This window comes from Coenobita brevimanus, chromosome 60 (assembly GCF_032717465.1).
Source record: "Coenobita brevimanus isolate Jiangsu-jjx chromosome 60, ASM3271746v2, whole genome shotgun sequence".
NCBI lineage: Eukaryota > Metazoa > Arthropoda > Malacostraca > Decapoda > Coenobitidae > Coenobita > Coenobita brevimanus.
In genome coordinates, this window is record NC_137013.1 from 14,685,887 (window position 1) to 14,707,682 (window position 21,796).

A 21,796-nucleotide genomic window follows, 5' to 3' on the forward strand; every position below is an offset into this window, starting at 1 on the left:
GGGACTTAATGGAGACTGTTCCTAACCCCGCAACAACAGCAAGTCTCCAGAGCTATAAAAATCGTCTGGAAATATCAAGAACAGAACAAACGCGTCATCAGGCTGAAAAGGTTAACAGATGAGAATACTGGCTATGTTCCTCTGTCTTGTTCTCTTGTTCTACTAACTACCTTGTCTTGTTCTTCTGACTGCCCTGTTCCCTTGTTCTTCTAACCACTTTGTTTTCTTATTCTTCTAGCTGCTTTGTTCTCTTGTTCTTCTAACTGTCTTGTTCTCTTGTTCTTTTAACTGCCGCGTTCTCTTGCTCTTCTAACTGCCCTGTTCTCTCATTCTTCTAACTGCCCTGTTCTCTTGCCCATCTAACTGTCGTTTTCTCCTGTGATCCAACTACCCTTTCCCTCTTTTCTAACTTCCCCGTTCTCTTGTTCATCTACTTTCTTTGTTCTCTTGTTCATCTACCTGCCCTTTTCTCTTGTTCATCCAACTATCCTGTTCTCTTGTTCATCTACCTGCCCTGTTCTCCTGTTCTTCTACCGTGGCAGTGTTCACAGTCTGGCTGCGGGTGTTGTGAGAGCGGTCAGCAGTTTCTTCCTCAGTATCTTGCCCGTTGGATTTCTCGGGATGGCGGCCACCACTACCACCCCGCCCGTCAGTCGCTTGTACTCCACCGTCCGCTCTGGGGAGGGGGAGGGATGGGACCATGGGTAGTGTTAGTGAAATGATAATGCTTTCATTTTGGCTTGGTAAAGTTTTCAATTTGCTGCTTTAAACTCTTACATCGATGGCAGTGACTCCTTCAGTCCCGTGAGATACTTTCCCGTTTATTTTGCAACCTTAGACTTTTTTTTTTTTTTTTTTTTTTTTACCTGTCTGAGACATTTTGAGCTGCAGATTCATATATATAGTCAGTTCCTTGTCTTTCATGGGAGTTCTCCCAAACTGAATCAAATTATCTTGTATCAGCGAGAGTTATTCTCTGGTTCAGGAGGTTCAGAAATCTACGTAATGAGTTAGGGTTCATTTCCTCTTATTTTTTATGGGGATAATCCATAGAGATAATATAGTGTGTGAAAATAACAATGCAAGGGAAGGAGGATTAGATTTTTGCCTGTCGAGTGTATGGAGTGAAGTTCATGTGTAGAGGAGGCGTGAGAGGACTAGAGTGGGGGTGAAACAGACAGACACAGAGGGAGATTTTCAACTAAAGGTCTCACCTGCAACAAACTCCTGTAGAGCCTGAGTACTGAGGTTGATTCCTGGGCGGGGCACCACGTACGCCCTGGGAGCCTCACCTGTTCTCTGGTGTGCCACCCCAACCACAGCCGCGTCTGCCACGTCGGGATGCTGCTTCAGTATGTTCTCCAGTTCCGTTGGCGCCACCTGGAGAAGTTTTGATAATAACCAATTCCCATACTCTTTTCACTCTAGCTTGGCTTAGATTTTCATCCTTTTGCAGCTTAGTCTACGTATTTCAAGGGCAGAGCAAGACCATATTTCGGTTTTACATCGTTTCCATAGCACTTCTTTGTGATCAGCACCGTTTTTAAAGAAAGTATTTGTTGTTATACTTCATCTTTGAAGATGAGAGATGGTAATTCAAGGCCAAAATAGAGTGAAAAGAGTGTAATCAGGGATATATGTGCCAGAATATTACCCAGTCTTCGTTACTTGTGAAGGATGTGTAAAAAAAATATTTCCTAATATTCGTTATTAGTCAAGGTGTTCTAATATATTATGAAGTGTTCTTTATTTGCCAAGGATGTATTCTAAAGTATTGTCAAGTTTTTGTTATTAAGCAGAGATGTTTGAAATATTACTGTTTGTCTTTAGGTGACCAAGGCCGGCACATGCAGTCATGCTGGAGCCTTTATAAACGGTACGAGCCATAAGATACGATTATAGGCAGTGCTCGTTATTAGTCAGGGATGTTCTCTGAAATATTACAGGCACTACAGTTCTCTGAAATATTACAACCCCTACTCGTTAGAAGTCAGGGATGTGATGCAAAATAGCACCAAGTCTTCGCTATCAGTCAGAGATGGTTTTTAAAATATTGCAGTGTCTTCGTTATTAGAGTTGTGCACCACAAATATCATAGCTAATTCCATACATTTGGTGATGTACACTGGATTAGCGGGAACTGATCTCCACAACTTTTGCAGGCATCATAGAACTGTTCACATACCTAAATTTTATCACAGTTCACCCTACATAAATTCTGATCCTAGCTCATACCGACACTTCTGTTAATGAAATCACAAACTAGTAGCTAAGATTACATTTTGTGCCTCAACTTGGGCTGGATTATTGCCATTTGCAGCTTATTTCACGTACAATACCTTTGCGATAAAGTAAAATAATACTATGGCTCTACATCCTTCCCAGAGCACTTCTTCATGACTGGCACCATATTCTCTTGTTGATCTGTTGTTACAACACAGCATTCACGATAGAGAGATGGCAGTATTAGGCTTGGGTATAGGAAAGGGAATATAGGCAAATCTTTCCGGTCATCTTTGGGGTTTATGGCAGGTGTAAAGAAAGGTTACTAATGTGTTATTTGTCCCTAGGAATGTCTCTCGTCCCATTAACTGCCCCTTAGCTTGAATGAAGTTATGTTAATATTGCTCTTGTTGCTGCCATACGATTTTTTTTTTTCAACTTATGATAACTTCATATTACTGAATGGGTCTGTGGAGGCTGTATCTAACCCTTGCACTCCGATAAGCCTATGCAAAGCCGAAGAAAATAGTCTAGAGATACAAAAAAAAATATTAAGTAAATGTTTGCACTCTCCCTGAACCACTTCATTTGCCTATTTTTCTTGAGCACGAGTGGAATCTGAATCCTCATCGAACTTCCTCCCGCCAGTTTTTTCAAACTTAAATGGTAGACAGGCCCTTTTCCACGTAATCCTGATTTCCTTTGGTGATAGGATAAACTATTTGGTAAGTCGTTCATAGATTAACGATTACGAAACATTGAAGTTTGCAGATGTTTCGCTTCCAGAGGAGTTAACTATGTATCACCATTAATTATCATTATCATCATCATCATCATCATCATCATCATCACCGTCATCATCATCATCATCATCACCGTCATCATCAGCAGCAGCAGCAGCTTTATACTGTTTTTTTCCCTAGCCATAGATCCGTGTCAGTATTTACAGCATAGGTAAGCAATTGCATAAAACAAGAGAGATGCATTAAATGTATCGCATTTACCGAATGTTCTTTGATTCTCATGAGATTCTTGACAGTGTCTGTGAGATAAAGGAGACGGTTGGGGGTAGAGGTAGTGGCTGAGTCGGAAGAGAGGTGGCCTTGTGTTCTAACAGTCGTAAGTTCCAATCCTAGCTGAGACAGTCCTAGCATGTAGTTGATATGGACGGTGGGTTTTAGCGCCGAAGTAGTGACTTGTGAAGGTGTATGTACAGTGCGAAGGAGGACCTCACTGCTTCAGGGAACATCTTACTGAGTCTAGGTTATGCCCAGAGTCGGACGCCGAAAAAAAAAAAAAAAAAAAAACTGACGATACGGTAACGTTTTATATTTCATTCCTTCTGTCTTCATAAGATTTTTTTTATACTAAAGGAGACGTCAAAGTGGAAGGGTTAGAGAGAGAGACTCCATTAACCTCTTGAATAGCAGAGGCTTTCCAAAGTTGAACAATAAATTATGATAAAAGGAACAACAAACTATATAAAGACGATACCGTACTGAAGGGTGTTGGAGAGGGACGCCTCCATGTGGTGGTACCGACATAGCCAGGTCGCTAAACTGCCTGCTTACACAAACGTCCCGTATCTGCTTCCCCATCCCCAGTAAGAAGGATGGTGAACTGCACGTTAACTTAAGCCTACAATCTACCGGGTTCACAGTTCAGATGAACTTGAGCAACAACAACAACGATAACAACAACTTCTACTGCTACTACTACTACTGCTACTACTACTACTATTGGTATTATTACTATCCCACTCACCTGATGCCCCTTAACTTTGATGATGTCCTTGATCCTGTCCGTGATGTAAAGGAGGCCCTGCTTGTTGTAGTAGCCGATGTCACCCGTGTGTAGCCACCCATCGGAGTCAATAGCGGCGGCGGTAGCGGTGGGGTTGTTAGCATAGCCCAGCATGATGGAGGGCGCCTTGACACACACCTCACCCTCGCGTCCCTCTCCCAGTGTCACACCGCTCACCACATCCACCACCAATACAATGCAACTCCTGATTAATTGTAAGACTTATACAAGTACACACACCACCCGCCCAAGTCCTTTTCCAGTATAACACCACACTCAACATCCACCATTCAAGTAAAGTCGCATCTGATTATTTGCAATGTAGCCTCAGTACACATCCAACCCGCTGTTACACCGTTCATAACATTGACTACTTTCAGTAAACACAGCAACTCCTGATTGTTTGTAAAGTACACATGTTAAGCACCTCACCCTCAGGTCCCTGTCTCAGAACCACACCACTCTCCACATCTACCACCTACACAGAATAAGCCTTGATTAACTGTAAAGTACCCTTGATACCTCAACCCCTCGTCCATCTCTCACCATCACACTACGCTTAATGTCCACCATACTGTATACACAAAGGAGCCTCTGTGGTACAGTGGTAGAGTGTGCTTGTATTGTTTTGTATTGCATAGATTCGTCCATCTATTAAGATGGATGGACACGGGCAGGTGAAGCCCGTCAGAGAAAATAAAGGCTAATGGATTAAAGGGTGTATGTGACTCTCGAGGTGGTGGATAAGAGGAGATGATATTAAGGAGGACTGAGATGGAGGATAGTGCAACGATCTCAGCAGTGGTGTCGAAACGCGATGCTTATCTGACGAGATTGCCTCATAAGGTGAAGTGAAGGGCAGCGGTGGAGGGACAGTCTAAGAGGTAATGTAAGAGGGTCCACTCATCACTTTGGTGACAGTGGGGGCATGGTTCAGGGTCCCTGCAGGCAATCTGAGCGAGGCACGGATAACCCAGCCTCAGGCGGCATAATCTCACTGGAAGAGAGTCGGGGGTGTGCGGAGGGGCAGTGAGGGGCTCATAATTAGTGGCCCTTGCATACCAAGTGGCAAAGCATAGGCCTTCTGCCACTTGGTCTTCATGATCTGCACATGTGAGCCTGGCAGTTGCAGCACGTACTCGCCACTTTATTTAAGAGATATTGGGCCTGGGGAGGAAGGTTATATTAGGATGTGTAGTGGCAGAGCGAGCCCTGGCATCAGTGAGCTCGTTGCTAGCAATGCCCACGTGACTGGGCATCCAGTGGAGGTATAGTGTGTGTTTTCGTACAAGGGAGAACGTGGGTTTGCGCCCCGCCAGGGTAACAAACTTTGGGAATGCCCACCCTGCCACGTACTGCTTTGGCGGACAAGGGGGCACTGTGGTTGAACCAGTGTTGTGTACTATAAAGTATACTTGCACCCAGTCGGCTTGCGTGAGCCGATTGCACTTGGTTCACAGACTACACATCAGTTGAGCAGGGCAGTACTCCCAAGGTGGATGGAAAGCAGATGATGGAGAATTGGAGCTCCCATTTCATCAGCCCTCGGGACTAGTTCCTGACCATCCTCCTTTGCTGAACTTTTTCAGTGTTCCAGTTGCCCAGAGAGTAGGCCAGCATGCTCTCCAATACAAGTTTCTCTAACTGTCAACATCAGTCTACATGCACACTACACACTACACTACCTTTTCAAAATTAAAGAAAAATGCCGTACTATGATCATGCCTCGGAGTCCCCGGGGGGGGGGGGACCATGAATGCCTCCACCATCCGCCCCTCTCCCGGTATTGACTCAACATGTCTGGAACCACTGTCTGACTCACTTCTTCATTTCTGCAACATTCGCTGCCTTTCCTCTAACTTTCTCTCTGTTGCACACCACCTCTCCTCCTCATGGCCTTTGGTTCCTTCTTCCTCGCATGAAAAAAACAAAAAAACCTACTCTTCTTAACAGAGGCTCAGCTGTCTGAGGCAACTGACAGCAAACCCTTTTCTGTGTCCTCCTACTTTCTCTATATTCATGTCAAAGTCAAAGGTGGCTGTTGTGTATATGTATGCAATGACCTGTCTTGCTCTCGTGTTTCTGAAATTGATTCTTCTGAATTCTCTAGTCTCTGGCTTTGGCTTTCCTGTCATTCTCTGCCTAAATATATCTGCACTGTTTACTTATCGCATAATTCTACCGACTCAAAAACTCTTCGACTATCTCACTTCTACGATGGAACACATCCTATCCATTTCTCCTTTCTCTGAAATCTCCATTCTAGGAGATTTCAATGTTCACCACCACCTTTGGCTCTCTTCTCCTTTCACTGATCCACCTGGTGAACAAGTCTACACCTTTTCTATCCTTATTGACCTAGAGCAGCTTGTACAGCACCCTACCCGTATCCCTGACTGCCTTGGAGAGAGCTCCAATATACTGGACCTCTTCCTTACAACTAATCCTTCTGCTTACACTGTTAGCCTTTTCTCTCTGTTGGGCTTCTCTGATAATAACCTTATTACCTTAACCTGTCCTATCACTCTGGTACGGCCTGTGGACTCTCCAAAGAAACGTCGTCTGTGGCACTTTGGAGCTGCGGATCGGGAGGCCCTCAGGCAGTACCTCTTTGATTTTCCCTGGAATGATTATCGCTTCCATGGTCGGGAGCCATCTGAGTGTGCCTTGCGCATTACGGAGGTTATTCTCTCAGGCATGCAAGCATACATTCCTTTCTCCTATCCTTTGACTAATGCATGGAAGCCTTGGCTTAATCACACTTGTTCTAATGCTGTCCACAACAAGGAGAAGGTCTGTAGAAGGTACTGGAGCCAACCCATCCCTTAATCACATCTCTTTTATGTTTCTGCCCGGAATTGTGCGAAGTCTGTTCTTCGTACTGCTAGGAATAATTTCATCTATACTAAATGCTTTCAACTCTCCAACTCGATTTCTTCCTGCTCCTTCTGGCATTTTGCCAAAAACCTTTCTAACAACTTTACTTCATCATCCTTCCCTCCCCTTTTCTGCTCTGTTGGCTCTATAACTCTTCTGCTGATAAAGCAGATATCGTCAGTCAGACTTTCTCCTCCACTTCCACCTCAGTTCCTCCATCACTTCCCCCCTCTGGCTTCCTTATGGCTGGCATTAAAATTTCTACATCTGATGTATTTTCTGCCATCACTGGTCTCAATACTAACAAGGCATATGGGCCTGATGGAGTCCCTCCTGTTGTCCTCAAGAACGTGCTTCTGTGCTTACACCCTGCCTAGGTAAACTCTTTTGCGTTTTCTTTGAACACTGTATCTTTCCTTCTTGCTGGAAGTTTGCTCTCATTCACCCAGTCCCAAAATAGGGTGACCATTCCCAACCCTCTAACTATTGTCCAATTGCATTACCATCGTGTGTCTCAAAAGTTTTCGAGTCAATTCTTAACAAAAAAAATTTTAAAGCGTCTCTCCTATCACAACTTTCTGATCGTCAGTATGGGTTCTGTCAGGGATGCTAAACTGGCGATCTTCTCACCTACCTTTCAGACTCCTGGTCATCCTCCTTTCGGGACTTTGGCGAAAGCTTTGCCATTGCACTTGACATCTGAAAGGCTTTTGATTGAGTCTGGCATAAATCTTTAACTTCTAAACTGCCCTCTTAAGGTTTCTGTCCTTCTATCTGTGCCTTTACCTATAGCTTCCTTTCTGGTCGTTATACAGCTGCTGTTGTAGACGGCCATCGTTCTTCTCCTAGATCTATCAACAGTTATGTTCCTTATGGCTCTGTCCTATCACCAACTCTCTTTCTTTTGTTCATCAATGATCTAAACTGTACATCTAACCTTATTCACTCGTACGCTGATGATTCCACCCTTCACCTTTCCAATCGGTTTCTGCAACGTCCATCTCAGCAGTTACTTCAACAAACAGGGGATGAGGCTATGGCACAACTAATGTCTGATTTGGCTTGTATCTCTGACTGGGGTATGGATAATCTTGTTGTTTTTGCTGCATCAACGACTCAGTTTTTACACCTATCAACCCATAAAAATCTTCCAAAGGAGTACCCACTAATATTTAATAATATCCAACTTAACCGTGCATCATCCTTCAACATGCTTGGGGTTTCATTCACTCGGGACTTACAGTATCTTGGAAAGGTCATATTGCATCTCTTGTAAAATCTGCTTCCAAGAGGACAAGGTGTGTTAAGCCGACTCCGTGCTTATCCCTGCACAGTTGTTGACTTTATACGCAGGTTTTATTTGCCCCTGTTTGGAGTACAACTCTCATGTGTGGGGAGGCTGCCCACATACAGCTCATCTCAATAGGGTGGAGTCGAAGCCTTTTCGTCTCATCAACTCTCCTCTTTCTGGCTTCCTTCAACCTCTGCCTCTTCGCCACACTGTTGCCTCTTTATCTCTTTTCAATTGCTGCTTCAATGGTCACTGCTCCTCTGAACCGTCTGCATGCATCCCTCCACTTCTATGATGCGTGCATAGCACCCGTCTAACAACAAACTCTCATCCATTTTCTGTCCAACTCTCTAATGCAAGAGTTAACCGTTACTCCCAGTCCTTCATTTATGCGACAGGTCAGCTCTGGAATTGTCTTCCTCTGTCTGTATTTCCTACTTCCTATCATCTTCAGTCTTTCAAAAGTAGTGTGTCCAGGCATCTCGAAATGAACGGATCTTGAATTTGGCTCTCTTTTATATTGTTTTCTTTTTTTTCTTGGATGGAACTGTTTTGCGGGCTCAGCCTTTGGTTCCTTCTTCCTCGCATAAAAAAAAAGCTCCAAGATTACAATCACACTTACAAGCACTTCTCATCCTACATCCAACCTCTGCCAGACAGCCTAAGTCACATGATGGAGATACATAGGCTGTATCGTCCTCACGTCAGTCGGGATAGGCCGGGCCTGCGGTGGACACTGAAACAGCTGATGGTGATGATGATCATGTACACAGAGCAATTCCTGTTTAATTACAAAAGTACCCTTCATACGCACCTCACCCTCCTGTTCCTGTCCCATCATTACACCATTCTCCACATCCATAACCTATTGCCAACCCAAATAACGCTTTTTTACAGTTGAGTACAATGCACACTTCTCCACACCTCCCTATGGTCTCTTATTCTACCTCTGCCGTCTGTATCTCCAATTTAATCCAAATATGAACTATACTTGGCTATAACTCGATCCTTGAACATCGTCCCACATCCCTATATCTATCTCCATCATCTTTAACTACAGTCCAGTCTGAATCAACGAACAACACTCACCCAGCTTCACACCTACCTATTGCTAAGGAGCCGGCACTACATAGCCTGTTACACCAATGAGAATATGACTCAAAGGCCGACATTACATAGATGCCACTGGTATTCCGCAGGGTATCAGGATGGACATTAAGCTTATTCCATACTAGCCTTTCCCTCAACTTACAACCTTACATACATGCTTTAACTTCGTCATCCTACCTGCAGTGGTTGTTAGTGTAGTCAGTTTCTCTCTCTCTCTCTCTCTCTCTCTCTCTCTCTCTCTCTCACACACACACACACACACACACACACACACACACACACACACAGGGAGTCATCAGATGCAGACGTCCAACATCGGCGCTCCGTACCAAACCAACACGGCCAGTGGCATTACCTAAATTAGTATCTTTGTATGAGTCAGGCTCTGTACCAGGTTAGACTAAATGAGTTTTCATTATTAAAACGAAAAATAATAAGTTTAAACAAGATTTGTTCAAGCAGAAACGAGAACCACGAGGAAAAAAATGCACTGAGTCAGCTGGGTTTGTTTAGACTACAACAATGGGGGGAAAGTGTACATGCTCTGTAAGTACATACTCTGTTCTTTTAGTATTGCAAAATGGATACATACTTTAGTAAAACAAATTTGGAAAAGAAAAGGGATAAAAGTAAAAAGCAAAATGACGATTTCTACCAAGAACTGGTTGAAGTGGAGACTCACAATAGACTGGTTGAACGTGTACATAAACTAGAAATGGCTTTCAAAAATGAAATTTATGAAATAAAGAAGCAAATGCACTTGCAAAAGGAAGAGATAGAAAAACTAGGAAGGGAGGCCAATAAGAAAGACACAGCCATCAGTGAACTAACAGTGGAATTGAGTACGCTTAGGAAGAAAGTGAGTGAAATGGCAAGTACAATAGTCAATCACGAGAGTGATATGGAAGAGTTCAAAACTGACACAGAGACAATTAGGCAAGCAAGCAGTCTTATGGACCAGAGCAGTGGTATTCAGGAGAAGATAATACAGGTGAATGAAGCTGTGCAAAGCTACAGAAATGATGTAGAAACCACGTATGCTGAAATGGTGAAAGTAAAAAAAGACTTAGAAACAAGGGTGGAGGAAAAAAGCATTAAAAAGGAAGTGAAAAGAATAATCCAAAACAATCCAAAGTTAGTCAGAGATTCAGTAGAGATAAACAAATCTATAGTAATCACTGGTATAGAAGAGGAAGAAGTAAAAATAAGATCACAAGAGACAAAAAGGAGATGACAAATGTAATGAGCTTACTGAAAGAAGTATCAGAGGAACTCTGTAGTAAAGACATAGAGGAACACAAAAGGTTAGGGAAATACGAGAAAAGCAAGACGAGACCTCTGAAGGTGACTTTCCAAAGTGTAAACACTGTGGAAGAGATACTAAAAAATGCAAAGAATCTTATGAAAAAAGAGGAGTTCAAAAATGTATGGATAAAAAGATGCCTAACACAACTGGAATTACTGAAAGAGAAAAGGGAGGAAACAAAAACAAAAAATGAGGGAAGATCAGAAGAGGAGAAGAAGAATTTTTTTTACAAAGTAAAAGGATTGCAGGTACGAAAGTAGTACACAAACAGGATGGAAGAAAAAGGAGGAAGGTAGTACAACCATGTCATGACAAGTATATAAACAAAATGATAAAGTTGATGTACTCAAATGTGGATGGAATGGTATCAAAATTACTAGAGAGGAATGATTATGTCAGAGAAAATGAACCACAAATAATATGCCTAACTGAAACAAAATTAACACCAAGGATATCCAATGACATACTAAACTTAGAGGAATACAATATATGGAGAAGAGACAGAAATTAAAAAAAAGGAGGAGGAATTATAATATTAACTAAGAAAAATCTAAAATTCAAGGAAATAAACCTAGATATACCATCACAAGTAGAACTGATTGCAGTAGAGATCAACACATCTGAAGCTAAAGTAATTGTAGCCAATTTGTACACGCCACCCAGATCAAACACATGGGAAAGAGACGAATATGAGGACCTGGCAGAGAGTACAATTCAAAGTCTATCTATCTATCTATGGCCAGACTCCTCAATCCCGTTTTGGGCCTCCAAGTCGCCCTGTCCCCCGCCATTTCACTGCCCTGCTCCCAACTCACACACCCCTCTCTCATATACCTCTCCACCCCATCCCTCCATCTCATCCTCGGCCTCCCCCTCCCTCTTCCCCCCTCCACCTCACTCACATACACTCTCTTCGTCAGTCTTTCACCCTCCATCCTCTCCACATGGCCAAACCACCTCAGTGTGTTCCTCATAACGCTTCCTATCAAAGTATAAGATCATTACTACATAAAATGGAAGAGAAATCGGAAAGAATTATACTAACTGGGGATTTCAATACAAATATAAATTGGAATACTCTAGATATAAGTAGCCAAGAAAGCTGGTGGGACCAAAAGCTCCTGGATCTAGTACAAGAGTTTTTCCTAACGCAACATGTGAGGGAAACCACCAGAAATAGAGGACTTGATGTACCTTCAGTGCTAGATCTAATATTTACTAGGCAAGAAAATGATATTGACAGTTTAATATATCACCCTTCACTCGGCAAAAGCGATCATGCAGTACTAAATTATAACTTCAGGATAGCATATGACATAGTTAACAGCAATGACAGTTACAAAAAGAGCCTAAACTATAAAAAGGGAAATTATCAAGACCTAAGGAAGTATTTCTTAGAAGTTGATTGGGAAAATGAGCTTAGAGGACAAGATTTAAATGCTCCATATAAAAAATTCTGTGAATTTTATGAAATAGGAGTCCAGAAGTACATCCCACAGCACAAACAAGCAGAGAAGAAAATACAGAAATGGTTCAATACAGAAAGTAAAAAATCAAAAGAAAGAAGAGATTTGTTGTGGAATAGATACAGAAGACACAGTAGTGAAAGGGCATATAATAATTACAAACAGGCAAGAAACGACTATACAAGAATAAGGAGGGAAGCCCAAAAACAGTTTGAGGATGATATAATAAATAAAAGTAGTGATCAACCAAACTTATTTTACAGCTATATCAGAAGCAAAACCAAATTAAAAGATATAATACAATCCATTACGGACGAGGGAATCACTTATACACAAGAGAAAGATATGTGTGAAGCACTAAATAAGAATTTCCGATTAGTTTTTACAGAAGAAAAAAATTTTGAAAGGGACTATGTGGAACACGCATTTCCACACATACTATCAGATATACAAATAGCAGAAAAAGTAATACAGGAGGAGTTAAGTAGATTAGACAGAGGAAAAGCAAGTGGTCCTGATGAAATTTCATGTTGGGTATTACGAGAATGTGCAAAGGAGTTAAGTAAACCATTATTTTTAATTTTCAAGAAATCCTTGAGTCAAGGTAAACTACCTGATATTTGGAAAAAAGCAAATATTGTCCCCTTATTCAAGAAAGGAAATAGACAAAATCCACTCAACTACCGACCAGTATCACTGACCAGTGTTGTAAGCAAGGTATTAAAAAAGCTTATAAGAAAAGCTTGGGTAAATCATATAGAAGAACACAGTATGATAACGGAAAGACAGTTTGGTTTCAGAAAAGGAAAATCATGTGTTACTAATCTGTTGAGCTACTATGACAGAGTAACAAACACAATACAGGAAAGGGAAGGATGGGTGGACAGTATCTATTTAGATTTCAAGAAAGATTTTGACACAGTACCAGACCAAAGACTTTTATGGAAACTGTACCATCAAGGAGGAATTCGAGGCAAACTGTTTTGTTGGAAGCAAGACTTTCTCATAAAAAGAGAAATGAGGACAGTACTAAGAGGAAACTACTCATCATGGAAAGAAGTGACTAGTGGAGTACCACAGGGTTCAGTGCTGGCACTAATCATGTTTTTAGTGTATATAAAAGATATAAACAGTAACACTGGAAATGAGAGCTATCTGAATATGTTTGCAGATGATGCAAAAATACAAAGGAGAATTACTAGTACAGACTCTTGTAGGGAGCTACAAGAAGAATTAAATAAACTTCATGAATGGAGTAGTACATGGCAAATGGAATTCAATGTGGACAAGTGTCATGTAATCAAGTTTGGTAAAAGTGGAAAAAGACCTGATTGGGATTACAAGTTAGGAAATAAAACCCTATACACATCAGAAAGAGAGAAAGACCTAGGTGTGATTATCAATAATAGACTATCTCCGGCTGACCACATCAGCGAGAAGGTACAGAACATGACATATACACTGCTTGCAAATATGAGAATAGCATTGACATACATAAATGAAGACATGCTAAGAAGGATAATAACATCATTCATTAGACCAACCCTGGAATATGCATCAGTAGTCTGGAGTCCTCATCTCAAAAAGCATATAGACAATATTGAAAAAGTTCAAAGGGCCGCTACAAGATGGATACCAAGCTTAAGGGACCTAAGCTACGAAGAAAGACTAAATAAGCTGAATCTACCAACAATACAGGAGAGAAGGAAAAGAGGTGACATGATAATGCTATATAGGTGCATATCAGGGAAGGAGAAAATAGACATAAATGATTACTTAACATATGGAGAAGCATCAGCAAGAGGACACTGCAAAAAACTGCATAAGAAGAGAGGTGATAAAGACGTAAGGAAATTCAGTTTCCCAAACAGAGCAATTGATCAATGGAATGCACTACCGAATGAAATAGTATGTGCCAAAACAAATCACAAATTTAAGGATATGTACGATAAATATGGTTTAAGACACGGGACAGTACGAACTTGACTCATTCCTGTAAAGATACAATTAGGTAAGAATAATTAGGTAAGAACACATTCTTTACTCACCTTAACCTTCATGTATGGTAAGATGTATCCCACTGAGGTTGGGTGTTCCAGCTGAGACTGGAGGGTATGACTTGTGACCCCGCAATATATTTCAGTCATACCATACGTGCTGGCTATGCCATGACCTGTCTGAAGAAGAAGAAGAAGATGAAGATGAAGATGATGATGATGATGATGATGATGATGATGATGATGATGATGATGATGAAGGAGGATTTGGAGGGGAGAGGAGAGAAGAAGGAAGAGGAGGAACAGGGCGAGCAGGAAGAGGAGGAACAAAAACAAGTAGAACAGGACCTAGGCTAGGGCTATTCAACTGTTCTAGGTGTAAGGCCGCATTATTAAACTCAGATTAACAAACAGGCCATACATTGTTTTACCTGTATTTTTTACTTCTGGCTAAACATTTATACACAGAATGAAACGAAATTCGTATATTATTTGCGCTTACATTTTCCGCTAAATACATAAATAAAAAGAAAAACACACAACTTTCTGTTTTACGCATGTTTGTTTTTTTCACTTTCATTTTTCTGAGTCGATCAAAGAGCCAATAAAAAACGACTCAAGGGCCGGATTTGGTCCGCGGGCAGCCAGTTGAATAGCTGTGACCTAGACCATGAAGAACAAAAACAAGGACAGGAACTAGAACTTATATATACCTGTCCAAAGTTGTAATCAAGAAGGCTTAAATTTTTGTCTATCAACTGCACGAAGGTCATTAACTACTTCACTGCGATGACGTCTTTTAACACTGTTCTGAACGCCGTTAAAAGGTGTTGAAAGGCTCCCTAAACCACATTAATTTACAATCACCCCTTTCCTCATTTCTTGCAGCCCAGGAGATTTTAATCACTTTAGGAGACACCCAACATAATGAAAGTATTATAGATGGATTATTTTCATCTGACGGAACTGAGCCACTCTCAGAACTTGATTACATGGAATTTACTGAGCTTCAGTTAGGAGTTATAGTGTCCCTTGTTACTAGTCAAATCCACCCTTCAGTCTGACTACACTAGGTTATCAACTGACCTGTGAGGAGTTAAGGATCTTTATTTTTACTATAATGCGTTTTTCTAACTTGACAGTCTCCACTGACGCTTTCAGGACGACAGCGTTTTATTTTTTCCTCCATTGCCAGACTTATTTTATTTGGCTTAGAGGCCCATCGTTGTGGATGACTTAAAATATGAAAGGCTGTATGAGGTTTGAGCAGGAAAACGATAGCTAAAGAAGACAAGAATAGAACAGTCGTGTGACAGGGAAGCAACGTAACCTGAGATGTAGAAGTGACCAAGACGCCTCAACACTAAACCGCTTCATCCCGAAGCATCCTCGACGCCATGATGCTTCATTGCCAAGTCGATTCAGCACCCACCCTCTTCAGCACCCAACCCCTTCTACACGAAGCCACTTCAATACCACGTCACTTCAACACCAAGCCGTTTCAACGCCAAGCCACTTCAATGCCAAGACCGGTTCAGTGCCATTATGCTTCAGCGCCAAGCTGCTTCAACGCCAAGCTCCTTCAGTGCCAAAACTGTTTCAGAACTACGACCGTTTCATCGTCAAGACCGCTTCCACATCTTCCCTATTTTTTCCATTGTTAGTCATATATCTTAGCTCTGAAACAGTTCCATAAGGTCTTTGCTACCTGGTGCGAGGAATCCATAATTCAGTTCAGTTAGACATGAGGGGAATGAACATGAAGGGCGGAGCAAGACTAATTAGGACAGACTGTTGTGGTGGTGGGTAGAGGAGCAATACAGAAATAGTACACCCTGTAAATCTGGCGTTGTATGTGGGTGTTGTGTGTTAGTCATATATACAGTGTTGGCGTATACCGAAAATTCCACGAAGACCAGTATCATCATCATCATCATCATCATCATCATCATCACAGCATTCCCAGTAAAACGAACCACATTATCACTCACTCATCACTTAAGTGTTGGGAATTCTGGCAGCACCTCACAGGAAAAACCATCTTCACAAATTATATTTTGTATTATTCTTTATAGATGCGTTTAACATGTACTAGTCAAAGCAATGTCAATAAAAGAAAGGGTACAAGGAAAAGGCATGGAAGTGTGACCTTCTTGTTGTTGTGATGGCTGCGGCAGGGTATCGTGGCAAGAATATACGAGAGAGAGAGAGAGAGAGAGAGAGAGAGAGAGAGAGAGAGAGAGAGAGAGAGAGAGAGAGAGGCGTTGTCGTAGTAAAAAGGTGACATCGAAATTTTATCCAGGAATAGGAACCAGAATGATAAAATGATAAAGATAATGGCAACATTATGATATCTCATTTTTGAACTGTGATGGTGGTGGACAGTAGTAGACCTAATTATAAGAATAAGTAAGACAGAAAGATGTCGTCGTTATGAGGAGCCTAAGTCGAAGCTATCTTGGAAGAAGAAGAAAAGGAGGACAAGAAGAAGAAAAAAGAAGAAGGCTTAGATGTATATCAATAAGACAATTTAAAGACAGGAATCTGAGACTTTTTGTGATGGCTATGCCGGTGATTGGAGAGTCATGATAAGAATAAATTATATATATATATATATATATATATATATATATATATATATATATATATATATATATATATATATATATATATATATATAATTTGAAGACCCATCTTAATGAAGTGTTTCAGTCAAAGCTTACTTCACAAACATGAACAAATAGATAAACTGATGGGAAAGTCAGGGATGTCAGACCTTCTTGATGCCTGTCGCTGTGTCTGGTGGGAGAGGTGCGCCTGCTGAGAGGAAGGCCGTGACGGAGGATGTGTCGTACTGGTCCCGTAGTGGTGTCTCACTCACGAACTTGGCCAGGTGTGGTACCAGGGCCGATACTGTCACCTGCAGAAGGAACACTTGTTTCGCTTATAAGGAACACCTGGGGCGGCACTGATAAGGTCTCTCATTTATAAGTTTTGTTTATAAGATTCCCTGTTTATGCCTTTGCCTTCACTCATGCAGGTATCAGACACTTCCCTTCTCAAACGAATGTTATAATTAAGGAGAGAAAATACATAAACTATGAACCCTCGTTTATCCAGTAAATTTTTTACGACCCTTTGTTAATATCTCTCCAGGTTGTTTTGCCGTTATTATTTAATCAACCAAATAAATGTAAGCTTATACTTCAGGCCGTGAGGTAGTGTGTAATGTATTATCTGTTGGCAAATACAGGCCTTCTGAAAAAGATGATACTTCTTTCAAGAAGATAAAATACTTTATCTACGCAAAGTCTTGAACTAAGTAAGTTTTTGTTAATAATATCTGAGTGCAGTACAACCAAGTAAGTTTTTTGTTAATAATATCTGAATGCAGTACAGGATGGTCCATAAATAGTGGTCCACTAGAAACTCACGCAGCTGTATCTTAATGTATTGAGGGGAAGGCTCAGTCGGTTAATATGGGCACGGTTGTGGCAGAAGGCGTAGGAAATGAAAAACGATGCAAGGTAAATACTGATGGCCCTGACAGCCGTCTCCACAACCCTTCAGAAATCCCCTAGAGGAGTGGATATGGAGCCTTATATATGGGCCATCCTGTGTATCTGTGCATCAGTGGTCGAATGCATGGTACGGTGGCACTGATTACGAGTGAGGGAACGCAGCAAGCGAAGCGAATTTTGTTTTCAGCTGTATGTTATGTACTCAGGAGACCAAAAAAATCTCAGTTTTCCATGGGAATGTACCGAGGGCTTCAACTGACATGCCCCACTATGAAATCTATTCAAAACACCATGAAGGAGACACATGAAAAGTATGAGTTGTTTTCGACTTGTGTGTGTGTGTGTGTGTGTGTGTGTGTGTGTGTGTGTGTGTGTGAGAGAGAGAGAGAGAGAGAGAGAGAGAGAGAGAGAGTGAGTGAGAGAGAGAGAGAGAAAAAAAAAAATATTATTCTATTATTTTTCAACTACCTCACCAGAAATGTTGAAAGTTTACACCAAGATGAAATTATGGAGATAGGTGTATGTACAGACTCTCGCTCGCTCGTCACGCGCCCACAAAGCGCGCTTTACTGGTGTACTGTCTCAGATGACGCTCGGAGTCACATGTCCGTGTGGATGGATGTGCCAAAAGAATGAAGGAGCTGCAGTTGAAAATGTTGTTCTGTGGCTTTCAGGGTTTGAATCCGTTATTGCTTAAATTTAACCCGTTTAAGAGCAGTGATTTTCCTCAGCTGAACAGTTTCTTTTGATGATAACCGTAATCCACCACTTAACTGAGGCCCTGTCCATTTTAGGGTTAACAGCGGATTTGTATATGCAGTAATGATAATACATATTCCTTCATGTCCATCTCCAGTCAGAGTATCTACAGAATTTCGAGCATTCATCTTCAGCTGCTAAACCATCCCAGGTTACACAGTTACACATTAGCACTACCTTCTCCGTTTTCTGTCCGCCCCGCCCAGCTACTGTCATCACCACCTTCATCACTTCATCTCTGTTTTCATTATCGCCTTAGAACATTCATGCAACTACCTCGTACCTCTTTACAACCCATATCCTGTGAAGTTCGAGCAGAAATTAGAATACATCACTAGGGATATGGGAACAACAAAAGTAACATTTAGCGTGTGTGTGTGTGTGTGTGTGTGTGTGTGTGTGTGTGTGTGTGTGTGTGTGTGTGTGTGTGTGTGTGTGTGTGTGTGTGTGCCTCTGTACCTGTGTCTGCTTGTGTCTCTCTCTCTCTGTCTACCTGTCTGTCTGCATTTTTTTGTTTGCCTCACCTTGTACTTTTCTATGGCGTGGAAATAGGCAGTAGGCGAGAACTTAGTAAGAAAGTAGATGGTACCTCCCCACAGGAGCGATGAAATGACCATACCGTGTCCGTACAGATGGGTCACCGGCAACATAAGCAGCTGGGAGCGGTTCCTTTCCTGGGGTCTTGCTCCTGCTTGCCCACTCGCCTCATGTAGCTTAGCCAGGTACCTGCCAAAACATCACACCTCTAGACTCTATTTACCTGGCCTAGATTCTCGTTCTTTTTCATGCTTAATTCATGCAGTCTAGCTTCTCTGTGTGCCTGCCAAAACATTCACACCTCTAGACTCTATTTACTTGGCCCAGATGTTAGTCCTTTTTCATGCTTATTCCACTCAGCTTAACCATAAACCTCCCAATATTCACTGTACTCATTTACTTCAACTTCATTCAGAATTCATCCTTTTTCATGCTTATTTTACGCAGCTTAACCGTGAACATGCGACACCATCTCATCATCCTGCACAGTTTTATGTTAGCTTGGCCCAGAGTTTCGTCCATTTTGATGCTTCTGTCACGTAGCTTAACCATGACTAAGCATCACCAACACATCAATATACTCCTCGTACTTCAACTTGGTCCAGATTTTCGTCCAATTTGATGCTTGTTTCACGCAGCTCAGTGGCAGAGTAAGATACTATTACCTCTTTTCATCCTTTCCGCGGCACTACTTTCTTTTTTTAATGGCTGTGCTCTTTCTGTTCTAACATGGCCCAAAGTTACCATCTTTCCATCTTGAATATTGAGCTGTAACATGAGATGAAGGCTAGAATATGTGTCTAGTCACGAAAAGTGCAATGAAAACGAGGTAAAACCACAGCATTTTTCCTATCCTGCCACTTAACTACGCGAAAAAAGTTTCAAAACGACAAAATTCACAATCAAGTTAAAGTAAAAGGACGATAACATCAAATTATAGTATTAATCTGTTGTTATGGCTCGGCATTCAAGATGGAGAGATGGCAATTTTAGGCCAACTTACAATGAAAAGTTTGCAGTAATTTCGTAATCCGTTATGTTATTATCCCCTTCGTTCCGAGCCTCTACCACAACAACAACAATCACCACCACCAGCTCATCGCTAGACATCACCACAAAGCCACATAACACCACCACCTCCACATTCAGCATTGGTTCTACTCACACTATGCTCACGAAAACCTCTGATTTTGCTTTGCTGTGGTATTATCATGATTTTATTTTTTAATCCAGTGCATGTTACTGTACCGTTTATAAGTGTCTGTATACATTTAAATCAGTGAGACACCGACTAGAAAAGTGAACGAGATCGAGGTGGGGGGGGGGAAGGAGAAGACCAAGGATTAGAGAGATGGAATGGAGAGATATACGAGGGAGAGGATTGTGAGTTGGAGGGAAGGCAGCCAAACTGCAAAGAAAAGGGAGCCATGGAGGAGATTTGTTTGTGGCCACCCCATGCGGGATTAAGGCATATTATTATAAAGAGATAGAGATAGATAGATAGATAGATAGATTGAGAGAGAGAGAGAGAGAGAGATTTAAAAAAAAAAAATGTCGTCCTAGCTTCTGCTAGTATTTCTAGTGTGTATGATCCAGAAATAGGAAGGGAAAGCCATGAGATCAAGATACATGAATTTATACCTTGCACTTTTCATATCATAACCTTTCTGATCGTCTGTATGGGTTCCGCTAGGGACGTTCAACTGGCGATTTCCTAACCTTCCTTTCAGACTCCTAGTCATCCTCTTTTAGGGACTTTGGCGAAAGTTTTACCATTGCACTTGACATCTCAAAGGCTTTCGATTGAGTATGGCAAAAAGTTTAGTATCCAAACTGCCTTCTTACGGTTTCTATCCTTCTTTCCATCTGTGCCTTCATCTCTAGCCTCCTTACTGGTCTCCTGTAGCTGCTGATGTAGCCGATCACTGTTCTTTTCCCAGGGCTATCAGTAGTGGTGTTCTTCATGGCTCTGTCCTGTCACCAACTCTCTTCCTTTTATTCATCAATGACCTAAGCTGACATCTAACCTTATCCACTCATGCGCTGATGAGTCCATCCTTCACTTTTCCACTGGCTTCTCACAGCATCAGTCTCAGTATTTACTTCAACAAACAAGGGATGAGGCTATGGCACACTTTATTTTTGACTTGGCTCATATCTCTCATTAGGGTAAAAGTAATCTGGTTGTTTTACTGCATCAAAAATTAAGTTTTTACTTCTTTCGACCAGTCAGAATCTACCACAGGAGTATCCTCTAATTTTTAACCATATACAGCTCAATCCTGCATCATCTTGGGGTCTCATTCTCCCGGGAGTTTTCTTGGCAAGATCATTTTACCTCTCTTGTAAAACCTACTTTCAAGAGATTATAATGGTGTGCTAAGCAGACACTGTGCCTACATTACCCTCGCATAGTTGCTGCTTTTATCCACGGGTTTTATTTACCCCTGTGTAGGGTACAATTCTCATGTGTGGGAAGGCTCCCCACATACAGCTCTTCTCAACAAGGGGGAGTCAAAGGTTTTTCGTCTCACTAACTCTCCTCCTCCTACTTGATTCCTTCAACATCTATCTCTCCGCCGCACTGTTGCATCTTTATCTCTTTTTCTGTCGCTGCCTCGGTTACTGTTCCTCTAAACTGCCTGCTTACATCCCTCCATCACTTCGGCGAGTGAGTACCAACTATCTAGCAGCATGCTCTCATCCCATTTCTGTCCAGCTACGTAATACAAGAGTTAACCGTTACTCCCAGTCCTTCATGCACCCTATGCAACAGGCCATCTCTGGAACAGTCTTCTTTTATTGGTATTTCCTACCGCCAATGACCTCCAGTCTTTTAAACTCAGTGTGTCCAGGCATCTCGAAATGAACGGATGTTGAATTTGTCTCTTTATTATCTTGCTTTC

General features: G+C 41.6%; 1 protein-coding gene across 1 annotated transcript; it reads right to left on the reverse strand.

Annotated features, from left to right (window-relative positions):
* Positions 1-545: 545 nt before the first annotated feature.
* LOC145403293 (luciferin 4-monooxygenase-like) lies at positions 546-20,042 on the reverse strand. The gene is made up of 8 exons (XM_080275099.1): positions 19,894-20,042; positions 18,878-19,079; positions 16,850-16,993; positions 14,125-14,181; positions 9,009-9,059; positions 3,988-4,164; positions 1,215-1,380; positions 546-676 (listed from the first exon to the last, which is right to left on the reverse strand). Exons 1-8 carry the CDS (start codon positions 20,040-20,042, stop codon positions 546-548), a joined length of 1,077 nt encoding a protein of 358 aa, XP_080131225.1.
* Between the last annotated feature and the right edge of the window lie 1,754 nt (positions 20,043-21,796).

Excerpts from the sequence above, each read along its gene's own strand:
- LOC145403293 (XM_080275099.1), bottom strand. The coding sequence starts at position 20,042 with ATGCTGAATGTGGAGGTGGTGGTGTTATGTGGCTTTGTGGTGATGTCT. Across the intron at positions 4,165-9,008 it reads GACAGGAACAGGAGGGTGAG|GTGTGTGTCAAGGCGCCCTC; the intron begins GTGCGTATGAAG and ends CGCGAGGGTGAG. Across the intron at positions 677-1,214 it reads TCTACAGGAGTTTGTTGCAG|AGCGGACGGTGGAGTACAAG; the intron begins GTGAGACCTTTA and ends CCCCCTCCCCAG.